At 42.4% G+C, this 17,223-nt stretch overlaps 1 protein-coding gene across 3 annotated transcripts in view; it reads right to left on the reverse strand.

Annotated features, from left to right (window-relative positions):
* The window catches only part of PLEKHM3 (pleckstrin homology domain containing M3), a 207,204-nt gene that overhangs the window by 70,015 nt on the left and 119,966 nt on the right, over positions 1-17,223 (reverse strand). For all 3 annotated transcript variants that reach the window (XM_055109026.2, XM_003820814.4, XM_034954967.3), the window contains exon 6: positions 16,059-16,122. In XM_055109026.2, the coding sequence (XP_054965001.1) occupies positions 16,059-16,122 (64 nt within the window). The remainder of the gene's footprint in view (positions 1-16,058; positions 16,123-17,223) is intronic.

Here is a 17,223-nt window from a genome sequence, read left to right on the forward strand (position 1 = left end):
AGATTGCATTTTAAAATACTATAGCTTCTCCTCCACTGTTAACCATTTCATGGGTAATAAAATTGCAGTTGAGACAATAAGCTGGTTTTCCTAACTAGCACGGCTGGCCGTATCAGTTTCTCAGAAAGACTTCAACTTCTCTCCTACGCTGAGATGGTTTCAATCCCGTGGAACCCTTCCCTCTCCACCCTTGACAGATTCAGAAGCTAAATCCAAGGTCTGAAGATTGCCTCCCTCATCCTAAGCAGCTGAATCAACTTCCCTTGCCACCCCTTTCATTATCCCATTCCATCCACCCCATTGCCATCGGTGGGGTGGAGACTCATTGCTTAAAGTGTGCTGAAGAAAAACCCAGAAGCAAGAAACTAGAATAACTTGCTCCTGTTAACAAAACAAACCAGAAAACACAGTAGGGGCCAAGACCTCACAGTCGCCGAGTTCCAAATCCTTCCTTATCCCAAGGAGACAGACTGCCTGCCTCGCTATTCTAAGCTCAGGCGATGTGGCTTAAGCAAACTCATAGAAGGAATTCAAGCCTCAAGATCCATTTTCAGCTTCCCCCAGCTACCCATGTGCCTTTTTATCCTTACTCCATCTTGCCCAGACAAACGTGAAAGCCTGTGTAAAGACCACTGCATGTCTCACTTTGAAAGGACTTGAATACCCTCATGAACTAACTCCTGGCTCCAATCTTTGGTCTCGTGGAGACAGAGAAAGCAGCAGCCAGTTGGAAAACAAAAAAAGGGTTGTTATCTCTATGTTAAATTAAACTCAGATTTACTTAATATCCCAGCCAACTTATGCCACAACTATTTTGGCCCTTTCTGCCACCCCAAAGCCTTTTGTGGCCAAAATGTACCATTGTGCTGCTGTTTGACACTGCGTGCCAGCAGGCCTCTGGGCCAAAGCCAAGGAACACCCTTCCTTCTTTGGGTTTTGGGGGAGCAGGGGAGGGCTGCTAATTCCTTTTGTGACCACTGACTAAAAGCTGAGTGGTCAACAATTTGTTAAATTATACACACACCTAAAATGTCAGCTGCATCAGAGATTTTTGCTATCTTTTGCGTGGCTGAAGGGAACCTTTAGGCTGATGGCAATTTTAGAAGTTGGGTTTTTTAACCATAAACTAGGGGATGGATGCTGGCAGAACTCCAGACATGCGGGATCCTGGGTAGCAAAGACTCATCTTTGACAAGTGTATATGTCAATAATTCAAACCAATGGAAGGGGATAGGAATTAAAATTAGTCACAGTTATAAATACACACACATATATATGCATGACAGAGAGAGAGAGAAAGAGAGAAGCTCTCTCTCAAAAGTCCTTTTTGGAATCAGGCCAGCTATAAATACAAAACCACACACTGACACAGGTCAGTCATAGCTACAGATACAGAGTGTGCTAACCTGAAAATTTTGAAAAACAAAACAAAAACAAAAAGCAAGGCCAGGTGCAGTGGCTCACACCTGTAATCCCAGCACTTTGGGAGGCCGAGGTGGGAGGATCACTTGAGCTCAGGAGTTCGAGACCAGCCTGCGAAACACAGCGAGACCTTGTCTCTACTAAAAATAAAAAAAATTAGCTGGGTGTGGTGGCGCACACCTGTAGTTTCAGCTACATGAGAGACTGAGGTGGGGGCACTGCTTGAGCCTGGGAAGTCGAGGCTGCAGTGAGCTGGGATCATGCACTACATTCCAGCCTGGGTGACAGAGAGAGTCCTGGTCTTAAAAATAAATAATCAAAAAAGCAAAAAGCAAATTCGCAGCATCATAAATCCATATCTAATTAGGCTGCATTCCCTTTTGGACTGCAATATATTCTGTGGATTATCCAGTTCCTTTGTTCTAGCATCTTGCTGTTTTTGATGACTACAGGTCATTGATGTAGACAGAATAAAATATTTTGACCACCGTGGCACCAGTTGAAACTGACCTGTAAATAATTTTAGGGGTTACAGCCTATCTGGGGGAAACTGGGCAGGAAGCTGGGCCTGACCAATATAGTCCCAATATCTACAGAGTCTTTCCAAGCACTGGGTTTTTTTGCCATGCATGGTGCTGGCACTCCAGGGCTAATGATGGGTGCATTTGCCCTTTTCTTTCCCCACCTTTGCCCTATTATTCCTGCCTTCCAACCAGTGGAAAGACATGGTAGAGTTTCAGAAATGGTGGTGGTTGGGGTGGGGGGGTGGGGTTTGTTTTGCTGCCAGGTGGATTTGATAGCAATTTCCCTCTAGAAATAGAGAATGTGAGTGCTGGGAGAAAACAGTCCAATTTAGTGGTTCAGAGTGTGTGCCCATTTCTCTAAAGAAGGGAGTCCTTCCACTGCAGAAGCAATCGTGCAGCTGGCAGTATTCATTCTTCTTTCTTTTAATACGTTTGAAACATTTCACACAAAATTGAAAAAACATAACAAAACAGGATGTGTACTAGAACAGGACAGCTTGGGTTTGAATCCCAGCTCCTCCACTTTAGCTGGACGACTTTGTGCCAGTAAATCTCATTGGTGAAATGTGGATAATAATAGTACCTATTATTATAGGTAATTATATAGGGCTATTGTGTGGATTAAATGAGATAATCCACGTAGATTTAGGACAGGGTCTGGCCTAAAGTAAGCACTCAATAATAAAAGTGAGTAACATTTTTTGAGCATATACTAAAAGGGAGCTATTATTAATCTAATTATTTAGTACAACCTTCTCATTTTACAAAGAAAGATTTTAAGCAGCAGAGGTATTTTGTGACTTGCTAAAGGATAAACTGTTGCTGTCATCCTGGGTCGTGGGTTTTCTGGCCATCCCTCCCTCTCTCCTCTTGGCTAAGTGCTGTAAAATGAGAGTGAACCAGGCAGGCCCCTTGCCTTCAGTGAGACTGCACCATACCAAGTCAGGGATGGAGCAAACAGGCTGAGGATCCTGGCCCTTTCAGCATATCTGCCTGTCTGCCAGATGATCAGTCCCTGTCCCCAGCAGGCAGTAGGCGAGAAAAGAGAAAAAGGTGAAACTCAAATCAGTAGTTTTATTACCTGTGATTGCCTAGCCTACTTTCTCTCTGTGCCCTTGACCTCTGCTCTAGCCAAGAATCCTTTCACAGTCTCCTTCCCCTGATTTCCTTTGTTGTTCAGCTCTAAAGCTTCCCTTATGGTGCCCCATTCCCTTAATGTCCCTTATAGCCCAAGTTCTTAAATAGTTCCACCTCTTGCGAACCTCAGCTGCAATGGGCTCTCTGTTGTTGGCCAAAACACAAATGCCAACTCACAGTTCACCAGATAACCTGACTGGTGCTGCCCGTTTTAGGAGGAAACCCGCTAGGTGGCATATTACCTTCTGCATGTTCTTACTGGCCAACTTTTGTTTACTGGGCATTATTTTAACTGCCACTGAATTGTAAGGTATTAAGACAACAATTTGTCTTTAAGGAAAATATAAAATCAGTATATTTAACTTGTTTTAATAAGCTGTCCTTCAGATCATATTTGTCAAAATGCTTAAAGCTGCTATTTCCTGACAAAAAATTGAAATAGTTGACCTTTGGCAAATGGAAATCCAACCATTTGTCAGTTAGAACTGAAGGTGTTGAGCCTACACTCAGCGACCTGGCTCTCATTCCAGGTTCCTTGCTGCACCCAGAAGCCTGGATACTTCGTGCAAACTGGCTGGGAGCCCCCAGAAAGCAGATACACGCAGAAAGACTTCCACAATTTCATCACTTCTCGAGCTCTATAGAATCACAGAATGAGGGCCCTAGAGCTGGAAGGGGCTGTAAAGATTGTTTAATCCAATCCTCTTACTTCATGAATGAAGAAACTGGGATTCGAGAAGTAAAGTAATACAGTTTCCATCCAAATACATGCCTGTGGTCCTCTTCCTGGGAACTGATATAGTTGCAAGGCCATAGCCAGAATAAAAAGTGACCTAAATGGGCTGTACTGTATGAAATTGTCATCTAAAGATGTCATACATCTTTAACAGAGGTTAACAGGATGGAAAATAATCCCTACCAGGGTTAAGTTAAAAATCCATTTTTTAAAAAGAAAGAAACTCAGCTTTTACAAAGTGATGAGAAATGATAGGGATTGGAATATTTTCAGAGGTAAGCTGTGCCTCCACTTCTGACTAAGACTTAATGGAACAAATGCATTCAGGGAGATGCATGGAATTTAAACACAATTCAACATCAGTTAATTCTAAGAGTAAAGGCCCTTCGGTCCAGTTCCCTTCCACCTCAATGTTAAAGGAAGCTAGAAAGCCAATTACATTCACAGCAGGGCCTCTCCCCTACTGCAAGGGAAGAATGTACTGCAAATTCTATGTGTGCTTTACAAGCTAGTAAAACTATAATTGCAGGTGGGAAGGAACATGGCGTCTCTTTGTTTCTGCCAACATTTCAGTCCGGTAAGCTTCTCTCCGCAGCTGCAGAAAGAGTGTGGACTCCATGGTTTTCTTTAAGCACAAAAATGTGTACTCCAGGATTCTACAAAATTTACAGAAAGACTGCTTTTTGTTAAAATTGAAAAGACGTCTGTGCATAGCCCACCAAAAGGTCATGCATTCTTGCAAGAAACAAGTGGCAAGATTCAGAGGGTAGGTAGTACCACTCACTCAAGCGCAGGCCTAGGGAGAGTTCCTTGGCTCAAGAGGGTGGGGGCTCTCCAGGTGCAATTCCCCTATGGAGCCACTGGGGAGGTCTGGTCTAGGATCATCCTGGAGGCAAAAGGAAATGAAGCTATTCTGCATTCCCTACCAAGGTGCTGCTCCATATGGTGACTGTATAGCTGCAGCTATAGCAGGTTTCTATGGCCTAGATTCCCCTACGGAACATGAGGGGGAAAACTGAGACGTAGCAAACATTGCTTTTGTGGCAATGGTTGTGGTTTAGTGTCCACAGATGCAGTGTCTTGATGACGCTGAAGAAAACTCCCAGGAGCCATTTATACAAGGTCCACACCTCACAGCAACACTAATAGCAATACTCTACCCCTAGTAAAGCGCCTATCTCCTAAGCCCTTAAGTGTCAGGCAAAGTTCTAAGTGCTTTATGCATACTAACTCTAAGGCCTCACAACAACCTTCGGGGGCAGGTACTATTATTCTCACTTCAGAGATGAAGTGTTTAAGGCACAAAGAGAAGTGACTTGCCCAAGGTCACCTAATATTTCTGGGGTGAGTCGGCATTTGAACATAGGCAGGCGGCCTCCAAAGCTGCAGTGTGTGACCGCTGCAGCGGCCAGCACCTCTGCAATGCCCAATGTTGGATATCATCATCCCTTAGGAGACCTTTGCTCCAGGCAGAAACTCCATCCCATGTTCACCTCACACTGGCGTGCTGGCCTCCTAAAAGCTCCTGACAGCCATCTTAATTTTGATTTCTATTTAATTTTCTACCTCACAAAGCAATGTCAGGGTGAGGGAGTCTGGTGATACCTTTAGAATATGATTTATCAACCAACAGCTTAAGGGAATGTAGGGCTTCCTTGCTGCCACCTGACCTTTGTCTTCAGCCTTCCTAATGTTTGCATTGCTGCCCTGACCTTGCAAAGTGACCTGGAATAGCTTGGCTGTTTCCTTGTGTGTGTCCACTTTCAGAGTCCAGCTGTCAGCCTGTGCAAGTCTGCCAATTAGTATCTCAAGGGTTTGGGATGGGGTCTGCCGCCTTTTGAGGAGCACAATCTAACACTAACCTCCAAATTCCTTCTCGTAATTCAGCATTCATTAGTTTGACGGAACAAAAGCAGGCATTCTCTATTAAAAAGCAGAGGTCAAAACTGGTGGCTGTGTTTTGTTTGGCCTGCAGAGTGTTTAAATATTGAGAAATTTCACATAAAAATACAGATTTCCGGCTTCTCTTGGAAAATGGGAAGAGCAGACAACTCTGGGGCTGAGTAACAGCTGCCCCTTTCAGATATGGAAGCTCTCTCCGGTTCATCTGCACAACCTGTCTCCCCTTGGGCCTGCTTCAGGGACAGATGCCATTTGCCTGGTCTCTGCAGGAATACCAGTCAACATAGCTCTATTCTAGAGCCAGAATTCCCTCCTTTAAAACGTGAAATGGACCAGGTGTGCTGGCTCACGCCTGTAATCCCAGCACTTTGGAAGGCTGAGGCGGGCAAATCACTTGAGCCCAGGAGTTCGAGCTCAGACCGGGCGACATGGCGAAAACACATCTCTACCAAAAAACCCCACAAAAATTAGCTGGGCATGGTGGTGCAAGCCTGTAGTCCCAGCTACACAGGGGGCTGAGGTGGGAGGATTGCTTGAGTCCAGGAATTCAAGGCCAGCCTGAGCAACATAGGGAGACTCCCACCTCTATAAAACATTTTAAAAATCAGCCGTAGCGTGGTGGCGCGTGCCTATGGTTTCAGCTACCTGGGAGGCTGAGATGGGAGGATTGCTCGGGCTCAGGAGGTCAAAGCTGCAGCCAGCCATGATCATGCCCCTGCACTCCAGCCTGGCCAGCAGAGTAAGACCCTGTCTCAAAAAAATAAATAAATAAAATAAAATAAAATAAAATTCCAGGAGCAAATGTGTTGATGGTTCACTAGGCTTTAGCCAGAAGTTCAAATAAAAGCCAAACAACAATATGAAAAGCTGCCTCCATCAGCCTTCTAATGTTTCCTCACAAAGATGGGTGTAATATTGTTGAAAAGCTGCAAGTTCCAAATATGGAGGGAATCGCAGGCCACTATCACATGGAGACAATGATGTCTGCTAAGACACATGTGGCAATGCTGTCTTCTGAGGTTGCCATGCATCCTGGTTACATTCTGAATTGGGTGAAGTGCTGGAAACCTCCTCAGCCCTCAAACATCTGAATAGATAGTGCCTTCTGGTTATCCTTCTAGTCCCTTGAAGACCAACTGTGGGTGTGGTGGGATGGCTAGTCCAAGGCATCAAGGGATGAAATTCTACTGGACATCACCAAGTGGAACAGAATCATGAGCAGCTTTGACTACAAGTTCCTGGCACATAGACAGAGTGCAAGAGTTTGACCATAATCAGTAAGAATCTAGTCCGTTTCTGAGAAAATGTGCCCTTTCAATTTCAGGGGTAACATGGCTCCTGATACATAGTACATGCTTAATAAATATTTGCTGAATGAATAAATGAATAGGGAGAAAACACCCAGCGAGGGGCTTGGTGACAGAGCTGGGCTCACATTTCAGGTGCACAGGTGGGATGGAAAGATTTAAAACTCAATTCCTCATTCTTGCACCTCAAGGCACATCCCAGAACCTTTCATTTCTGAGGGAAGTGAAGCGATACCGTTTTACTCATTCTACGAATGTTTTGTTGAGACAATTTATCAGAATAATCCTGAAGCATGCAGACAGTGTTAAGAAATGTCACAGTTGGTAGTGAAAATTTTCTTTAGCTTGCCCCCATGGAAGAAACACTGTAGATCAGATCATTAGAGTGGTTTAAGGTTACCATGGCCTCAAAGTTCTCTTCCTAGTCCTCTCTCTCTGGCTCATGATTATGGGCCAAACTTTTAACTTACAGTCATAGCCTCTAGGAAGCCTTCCCTGATGGCCAAGTTACTGGGTGTTCTGGTTACTATTACTGCAAAACAAATTACCCCAAAACTTAGTGGTGAAAAAAAACCAACGAACAAAAACCTAGTGGTGCAAAACAACCATTTTATTATGGGCTCACACATTTTGTCGGTCGGTCAGGACTCCAGGAAGGACACTGTGGAGATGGTTTGTTTCTGCTCCATAATATCTGCAGCCTCATCTCTAGCCTAGGTGAGAAGACTTGAAGGCTAGCAGCTGGAATCATGTGGGGCTGTCTTCACTCATCTCTCTGGTGGCTGATGATCGCTGCCAGCTAGAGCAACTACCATATGAGGCCTGTTCATGTGGTTGTTCTATGAGGGCTAATCTGGACTTCCTTACAACATGGCCACTGGGTTGCCATGAATGAGCATCTCCAGACAGCACCAGGTTGGAGCTATATCACCTTTTATGACTTGGCTTTGGAAATCACATGGCATCACTTCCATAGTCACAGACCTGCCCAAATTCGGGGAGAAGGAACACAGATCTCACTACTGAATAGGAGGAGCATCAAAGTCACAGTGTAAGAAAGACATGTGGGATGGAAGATACTGTTGCAGCTATTTTTGCAAAATACAATCTGCCACACACTTGGTCAGATGTATTCCCCAAGTACCCTAGGTTCAACTCCGCTGACTTCAACAATGCCTATCTGCCTCTCTCATCAGACTGTGAGCTCAGTGAGGGAAGGAATTGTGGCTTAATCACCTTTGCCTCCTCTGTGGCTAGCTCAATGATTGGCACACAGAAAGCATTCAATCAATACACACTTGTTGAATCAAACTGAATAGAAATGAAGAACCAGAAAGACTCCTGGGGCCCTTTCATGATGGCTGTTGGTGGCATAGGTTTCTACCACTGGCAAGACCGATGCTAACCTTACTCTATATCTTTAAGTAAATGTTCTTTGAAAACAGGCCCTCACTTCGTCAGTATTATGATTACTCTTTTAAAATAGGAAACAACAAAAACCCAACAACAACAACAGCACTCAGATGACTGCATGCCAAGGGACTCCCAGGAAAGTGATTTCAGCACTGACTAAACACCATCCAACTCCACAGCTGCAGCCTCAACCGGTATTGTTGTCTCTACCTGAGGGGCTCGAGTTGGCTCCTGGAATCCTTATCTCAACTGAGCTCCTTCTCACCTGGGCAACAGGGCTCTCTATCCACCACTCACAACACACAGTCATCTTTCTGATCTGGCTTCCACAAAAGGCAGTGACTTTGTCCTTAGCGCCACACATTTGCTGCCACATCCTGTGCCGAGCTCCCCCGATCCTTCAATCATCTGTGGATCAGGTTAGATTTGGCTGTAGTGCCTGGGTCTGCAGAACAGAAAAGTCAGCTTGCATAAAGAACAATCTGCACCAGCACCTTGCTAATCACCTGCTTTAACCCACTCAGCTAACTGGCCCCATCACCAAAACACCAGAAAACTAGTAGTTATGCTCAGCAGGTAGTAAAGACATCAAGACTGAAAGTGAGAAGTCAGAAGACCCAGCTCCAGTCCTGGCACCTAGCAGCAGTTGTCACTCTTCCCGTTCCCCTCCCTGTACGATGTGAAACACACTGGGAGACCGAGCATGAGGCATGAACTGTTCGGCACCCACTCAAGATACACCTGCTCTCTTGAGAAACAGCACTTTTCCATTTGCTCTGCTGCCTGTCTATCAAAACTTCAAAGAATAACACTCAATCCCTTCCTCCTCCCCAGCAAGATCTTAGCCTGTGCATTCATTTTTTGAAAACCCACTTGCTTAAAAGGCATAATTTGTTCCCCAAATAACTTATAGTCCTCTTTCCTAGCTCATTAATTGGTTGGAAGAGCCGTGGCTAAAATAGTTAACAGAGATTTAGTGATGTTTTAATGGAGGCCTCGTTCCTGTCTCGCCCCAGATTATGTTCAGTGGTTTCTGAAGGCAGTGCCGGCTGCAGCAGACACAGGCACTTGCCATGGAACAACACAGGCGAGCTGTCACGCTTTGTTTTTCTGCTTGTTAAATCCGAATGCCCCTAATTAGTTATCCTCACCACTAATGCCTGGGTGGACAATGGTGTAGGGATCAGGGCTGCTGAGAAGCTATGAATACAAGTTCCTTGGGCTCCTGAGGCTTGGGACTGGTGACTCGGTTGTGGGCACTGAGGCGCTGTGTTCCTGTGAGCTGTGGATTCAAAGATGTCAACCCCTGTGTGAATAAAGGTCATCACCTGTTACTTCTTTGGTGAAAGGGCAGCTGTGCTGGGTGCCCACTTAGGCTCGGCCTTTGTCTGCTGACTCTGTGAAGAGCGTCCACAGAGAAAAACGTTCTCTGATAATGGGTTTGTTTGGCGGGGCAGGGCCGTGCAAAATAACTCACATCACTTCCTTGAAGAAGAATTCAGTAAAGTATGTTGTTTAAAAGTGGCCTTGAAATACCTTAAACATTGCCTTTTCGTGATCTTACCAGCTAGAAAACAGTTGAGGTAAGACCACTGTTTGAATTATTTCTTTAGGGGCCAATTCCAACAAATGTTGAGGTCACACGGATGACAATTCCTAAGCTCTGTGGGTATGCTGGACTAGCAAAAAAGTTAACTGAAGAGTTAACTGTTCAGGATATGGAGTGTTCAGGAAGTTTACAACACTAAACAACTCCCCATTATTCTGACATAAGCAGAGATTTTTATTTGGTTTTAGAATTCTGTGCATTGTTATTTCATCGCCAGCTTTTCTAATTTTGTTTTGTTTAGCGGCTAATGTTAATCAGTTTGCTTTGCTTTTCAGGGGAGAGAGAACCAGTGAGTTCACGATAGTATATGTATGAACATATGTACATATACACCCTGTCACCCATCCACCCACCCATCCATCCATCCATCCATCCATCCATCCACTGAACATTTCTATGTTGCATAAGTTACATTAGTTGCTTAGTGTAAGTGTGTATTGCTTTAGTATAAAACAAACGGTTTAGGCAGTGCTAGGCAATTCCAGAAAGGTAGTGTACATCTGGTCACTCCTCTCTCTTTTCATGGCTCTTGAGTGCTGTGGGTCCTCCCACCTGGCATCCTTCCCACTTCACAACTCTTTAGTAAGTACTCCAAATTCCAGACTTTCCTGTCCTTTTTCTTTCATTAAAACTTATCTGTGGAAATGTCTCCCCGCCCCCAATACCATGCCATGTTTTCAAATGAATTTCTGCCAAAATAATAATTTATTTTTCTTGGGTAATATATTTCCTATAAACTAGAATCTAAACAGCCTTCACCTAAAGGTAGGGTCTCATTTGGAAATTTAGGGCCCAGGGAAGGAAAATAATGAGAAAATTAGCTCCTTAGATTGTCTCACAAGAGGGGTGTGTGTGTGCGGGGGTGAGGTGGTGGGCAGTGGAGGGAGTGGGGGGGGGCCTACTCTAACCAGCCACCTCACCCATGGGATCATCCAGTATCCTTTCTCATGAATCGCCACAAATAGAATCATTCAATGCTTAACTTACATATGCCCCCAAAGGTGAGTAATACCAGAAGAGTTAGTCATTAATATACATTTTAGGTTTTGTCACAAGAGCACAGGTAGCCAAAATTTAAAAGTAAAATCTGACCTTTTCTTTCAGCAAGTAGAAGGAACTTTAGAAGAATTCTCCTATCATTTACACAGTCCAAAGACTGACATATTAAACCAGAGTTCTGATTTGCTCCTTAAGAACAACTAAGAACTCTTGACCATTTATTTATATGTACTAATGTATTCTACTGGTAAAATCTGGAACCTTTTCATCAGTGTTAAAAGTGCCAAGGGGATGTGAGTAAGGAGATAGTTTGTCACATACCTAACAGGGAAAGCAGATAGCTGACACCAAAAGTTAAGGCATTGAGAGTTACGGTACAAGTCTTGCCATCTCAGGTGAGCATATATTTTTATTGCATTCCTGTCTTAAAGCCTTCTCATGGATTTGTGATAATGCTGGATAGACTGAAAATAACAAAACACAAATTCTATTCTATTTATCCTTCTCAAAGTAGCTAACCAAGGAAAAGCTCTTAAAAAGCAGTGCCTCGTTTCCCCATTCAAAACATGCACCAATACTAGTCCATGCATCCACACACGCTGAGTTGTTGCCTGCTACTTCCTTTATAAGGAAGTACTTGGTCACTTCAAAAACCACCATGCATTCATACCTCCTCAAAGAAAGTTTGTAAGATTTTATTTTTTAAAAAATGAGCAGTACCTTCTGTTAAAGTTATATTCAAAGAGTTTGGATTGAATATGTTTTTCTAACAATATCTAGTTTGCAGAACAGAAATTCACCTGGAATTCTAAACACAAGAAATGAGTAAAGGAAGGCCATGCTCCCTGGAGCTCCTAGGATCTGGAGAGCCTCTGCCTGTGTCTTATGCTTCTTCCTTGGCCCTGCTACTAGGCCAGGTTTACTTGGCTCCATTTTACACGTTATGGCTAAACGCTACCAACTGACTGTAGTCAGATAATGACTACATTCAACTACTACTTTTTCAATGTGCAAGTCATACCAGTGAGCAATTCAATCACTGGTCAAACAAACAGACAATTAGGGACTCAGTCTGAGTATTAATTTTGCCAATAACTGGTACTCAGTGAACAGTGAGCAGGAGACAATCGTTCCCAGAACAACTGGAGGGAATCTCCTTTGTAAAGCAATTGTCAATCCTTGCTATTTCTTTCCTCACATCTAAATGTACAATAGTAAGGGAAAATGCATGCAAAGAGGACAGTAATTCAAATAATGAGAAGGGGGAAAACTGTCTTGAATGTAACAAAAGCAGCGGTAAGGTAGCTTGAAATCTTCAGCCAAATTGTTAAATTGAGTCTATCTGCTAAAATTTTAGGCATTGTTACTTATAAACATAAAACCAGACAGAGGACAATAAGATTGCAATTTTTTTGGTACCAGAATTCTTTCAGCATTTTTAAGTATTATTAGTGCTTTGTGTACTATATTATTTTAAAATTATCTCTAAATTATAAATCTCCTTTCACCATGTTTATTAAATTCTTACCTATTTTTTTTCTTTTTGAAGAGGAAAATGTCGTTTTGCTTTTTAAATAAGAGCTAATGGGAAAAATCAAATTAACTTAAGAGAAATGTGTAGACAGGAACCTGTGCATTTAAGAAGAATATCTGCATTATTGTTTTTTCTGATTTATAACTCTTGAGTCACTTGCTTTAGTTTATTTTCCTTTCCCCTGCAAAATCTGAACATTAAAAGCCCCTTTTCTCTAGTTACTTGATATGACAGACAGGTCTGCTTTTACAGAAACCTTTAGCAGTGAGGAGAAAAATCAAACAGGGAAAACAATTTACTCTAAAACGCCTGAAACTGACAAGAAGCAGGATGATGAAGGAGTCCAGAAGAGGCCAAAAAGGCCCAGGACGCCATAAGGCTGGTGGTTGGGTCAGTTAGGTAGGGTTTCCCGATACCACCACATGCCCTTTCACAAAGCAATGGTATTTTTTGTTCTTTCTCCTTGTGTCCTTTCCATTACATATTTGCAAGAACAATTCAGATCTAGAAAACATGCTTGTTATTTACTTAGAAACCAAGGAAAGATGAAGCTGGGGATGCCCTTCAGTGCTGATAGCCAAGATGCAGACAGATCAAAAGCTAAATCCAATTTAACCCACCTCAGGCAGAAAAAGTAATCGAATTAAACTTCCTTTAAATATGATAAGTTTGGGGCTCTTAAAGCCAGGCACAAAGAACCAGGTTAGAGTGAGCTGTTAAGTAAATGGATGCATTGAGCTCTAGCTGCCCCGCCCACAGGGTGTTTGATAAGCTGTTGATTGCCTCCATCACTGAAAACTGATTAAGCTGCTTATGGGGCTCCAGGGGCTAATGGCCTGGCCACCAAGAATACCCCTGCCACTGATTTAAGTAAGCTGCTTGGCATGTATGGTTTGATTATTAAAGGAGGAAAAAAAGAAAAGGGGGTGGAGAGAAAGACAGCAGGGTATAGGAAAGCCTTAAAAAGCAGGCTGTATGATTCCAAATGGACACATTACTTTGACACCCTAAAATGAATATGGAATTACTCTGATTCTTTCTCTTCATCAGATATCAAAACTCACGTTTGAAAGGCTCCCTCAAAGAGTACTCACTTTGGAGCCCACCCATTGTATTTTAAACCATCTTTACAAGAATGTTCAGTGCCTTTAAACATACTTCTCAAATGATAGAGTCTGTGTCCTCAGGCACTACGATCAGGTAGACTTCAGAAAATAGATAAATGTATAACAAGTGTTTTAACCAATTCTTCCCCTTGAACAACAATTTTAAGTAAAAATATACCCCTTTCCACCCTAGCCAGCAGACCACTGCTGCTTGACTATGTAATAAAGGTCAGGCAGGACCAAAGGAGTTGGGAGAGCTGATATGTGCAAATAGGTTTCAACTTGACACATAAATGGAAATGAAAACCTTAGTCTTTTCTTAGACCTCTCCAACTAAATGCTCTAACATCATGTCTGCCATTTAATTTAAAATAACTTTCTGGCAGGGAGCAGAGGCTCACGCCTGTAATCCCAGCTCTTTGGGAGGCTGATCACTTGAGGTCAGAAGTTTGAAACCAGCCTGGCCAACATGGTGAAACCCTGTCTCTACTAAAAATGCAAAAATTAGACAGGCCTAGTGGTACATGCTTGTCATCCCAGCTACACGGGAGGCTGAGGCATGAGAATTGCTTGAACTCAGGAGGCTGAGGTTGCAGTGAGCCAAGATCACACCACTGTACTACTGCCTGGGCAACAGAGCGAGACTGTCAAATAAATAAATAAATAAATAACTTTCCTAGCTCTGGGGGGACAAAAAGAACACAAAAGTCTTAAGTTATTAAACTAAAAGACACAAAAAATCCTTGAAAAGTAATTTAAAGTCAGAAAAATGACTGAAGGATATGAGCATGGTTTTTAAGTTGACCTAAATTCTTCTGGATGAAACAACCAGAGAGGAAAACAACAACGAAAGAACAGAATCACAGCAGTTTGAGATACTCTGAAAGTTGTCACAATTATTATTATTATTTAATGAACTCTTGAAAGAATCATTATCTAGTGTCCAACAGTTTCTCAGGAGTGAGTTGTTGATTTAAATGATTAACCAAAGCTTAACATATTTAGAATTTAGGGCTGAATACACAAAAGGCCAGTTTCTTCCTAGCTGCTAATCTGGTTAATCATTAAAAGTACAAGTGTGGCCAGGCGTGGTAGCTCACGTCTGTAATACCAGCACTTTAGGAGGCCAAGGTGGGCGGATCACTTGAGGTCAGGAGTTCGAGACCAGCCTGGCCAACATGATGAAACCCCATCTCTACTAAAAATACAAAAATTAGCATGGTGGCACATGCCTGTAATCCCAGCTACTCGGGAGGCTGAGGCAGGAGAATCGCTTGAACCCGGGAGGCAGAGGGTGCAGCGAGCCAAGACCATGCCACTGCACTCCAGCCTGGGCGACAGAGCAAGACTCTGTCTCACAAACGAAAGGAAAAAAAAAAGTACATGTTCTAATAAAAGTATAAAAGGATGATTTCAACTCTTACATGCTCTGTTATGTTTTACTAAACTTTAAAAGCCATTCAACTTTTTGGCTTGAGCACAAGTCAAGGGCTTAACACATTCAATGCCTTTTACATCTTTTCATACAAATTTTTAATTGGTAAAATTCACACACCATAAATTTTACTCTTTTAAAGTAAACAATTTAGTGGTTTTCAGAATATTCACAAGACTGTATAACCATCACTGCTGTTTAATTCCAGAACACTTTCATTAAGCCTCCAAAGAAACTCTTTATCCATGAGCAGGCACTCCTCATTTCTTCGCTCTCCCCAGGCCCTGGCAATCACTAACGTACTTTCCGTCACGATGGATTTGCCTATTCTAAACATTTCATGTAAACAGAATCATACAGTATGTATTCTTTTCTGTTTGGCTTCTTTTACTTAGCATGGTGTTTTCAAGATTTATCCATATTGTAGCATGCATCAGTACTTCACTTCTTTCTATGGCAGAATAATATTTTATTATATGGCTAGAACACATTTTGTTCATCCATTCATTAGCTGATGAACATTTGGGTTGTTTCCACTTTTTTGCTATTATGAATAATGCTGCTCTGAACATTTGTGTACAGGTTTTTCTATGGACATATGTTTTCAACTCTCTTGGGTATATACCTAGGAGTAAAATTGTTGGGTCATATGGTAACTCTATGTTTAACTTTTTAACTGTTCCAAAGTGGCTAACGTACTTTGCATCCCATCAGCAATGTATAAGAGCCCCAGTTTCTCTGCATCCTTGCCATCATTTGTTATTGTCCCATATATCTTTTTATACTAAGTTTTCCCCCCATTCTGAATAAGAATTATCAGGGTTTGTGATGAAAACTACCCCAGTGATGGCAGAATACGGTGCAAAGACCAAAGTCAACAAAGAGACTTCTCCAGGAAAGCAACAAAAATGAAACAGCCCCTCTGAGCACTTACCTGCTGCAGGTCGGCGAGGGAATACAGGTGGATCTGTTGAAGGAGGTATTCTCTGGGGAAAATTCTGAAAACAAGGGCAGATAGACAAGTGAACTGTGGTGCTGCCATAACACACATTTTCCTGATAAGTTTCAGTCTCACTCAAGAATTCCTTTCCTCTGCCCTGTCCACTTTCCACCTATACTTCTCCTAAGCCCTCTGAGGAACCTGTAATATCTTTTTCTCAGATATTTTTCTTCCCAACACAGACACCAGAATGGAGGTAAAAGTTTGATCTTTGACTTCTAATGTAATCTTAAGTGCTACAAGCACTACGTGGTGGCCCAGGTCTGAGGACCAGAACATCAGTTTTCTTGTACCAGCTGTGTCCGTAATAAGCTGTGTGATCTCTGGCAAGTCCCCACATGCCCACCTGGCTTCAGCTTCTTCACAGCAGAATGAGGGTGGTTTAATGTGATGTCTCTAAATATCTTTCTAGCTGTATTTTTCTATATCTAAATATATTGATCTTGGATTTCAGAAAAACTGGAGTGGCCACTCGTGTCTAGAGGCTTCTACGGCTTTCATTAATGAGGAGGAGTGATACTGAATATCATATTAATGAACTATCCTCTCATATGTATAGTGATGGCAATTTTAGAACCTCTGTACAAATGAGAATAATGGGACAAGGTATTTTAAATTAGGACTCTTCGACAAAGTCCAGTATCTTTAGCTGCTGTCCGTTCACGGCATCTGGATAGATGACAATGAATGAACAGAAAAAAATAATCCGTATGGGTAAGCAAACAGGTTACCAAAGTGTAGATGACTGGAAAACAACACACACACAAACTAAACCCAAAACAAAATCCATGATACTAACATTTTTCTCTTTGTCTTATTTGGTACTATGCAATTTTCTTGTGTCTTAAATGAAAGAAACCACCAATTTATCCAATTCACATTTATGACTATTCATTATATGCCAAGCACTATGCCAGGCACTAGGAAGACAGCCCAAGTATGAGGCCAAGGAGCATAAAGTCAAGTGAGGGAAAGACACATAAGCTGATAAATACAATACAATGTGGTAATTGAAAATGATAAAGAGTTATGCATGGGGTACATATTTTTTGAGTAGTCTAACATGGTGGATTCCAACCCTGGCTGTCTATTAGAATCA

The sequence above is a fragment of the Pan paniscus genome, chromosome 13 (genome assembly GCF_029289425.2).
Source record: "Pan paniscus chromosome 13, NHGRI_mPanPan1-v2.0_pri, whole genome shotgun sequence".
Taxonomy (NCBI): domain Eukaryota; kingdom Metazoa; phylum Chordata; class Mammalia; order Primates; family Hominidae; genus Pan; species Pan paniscus.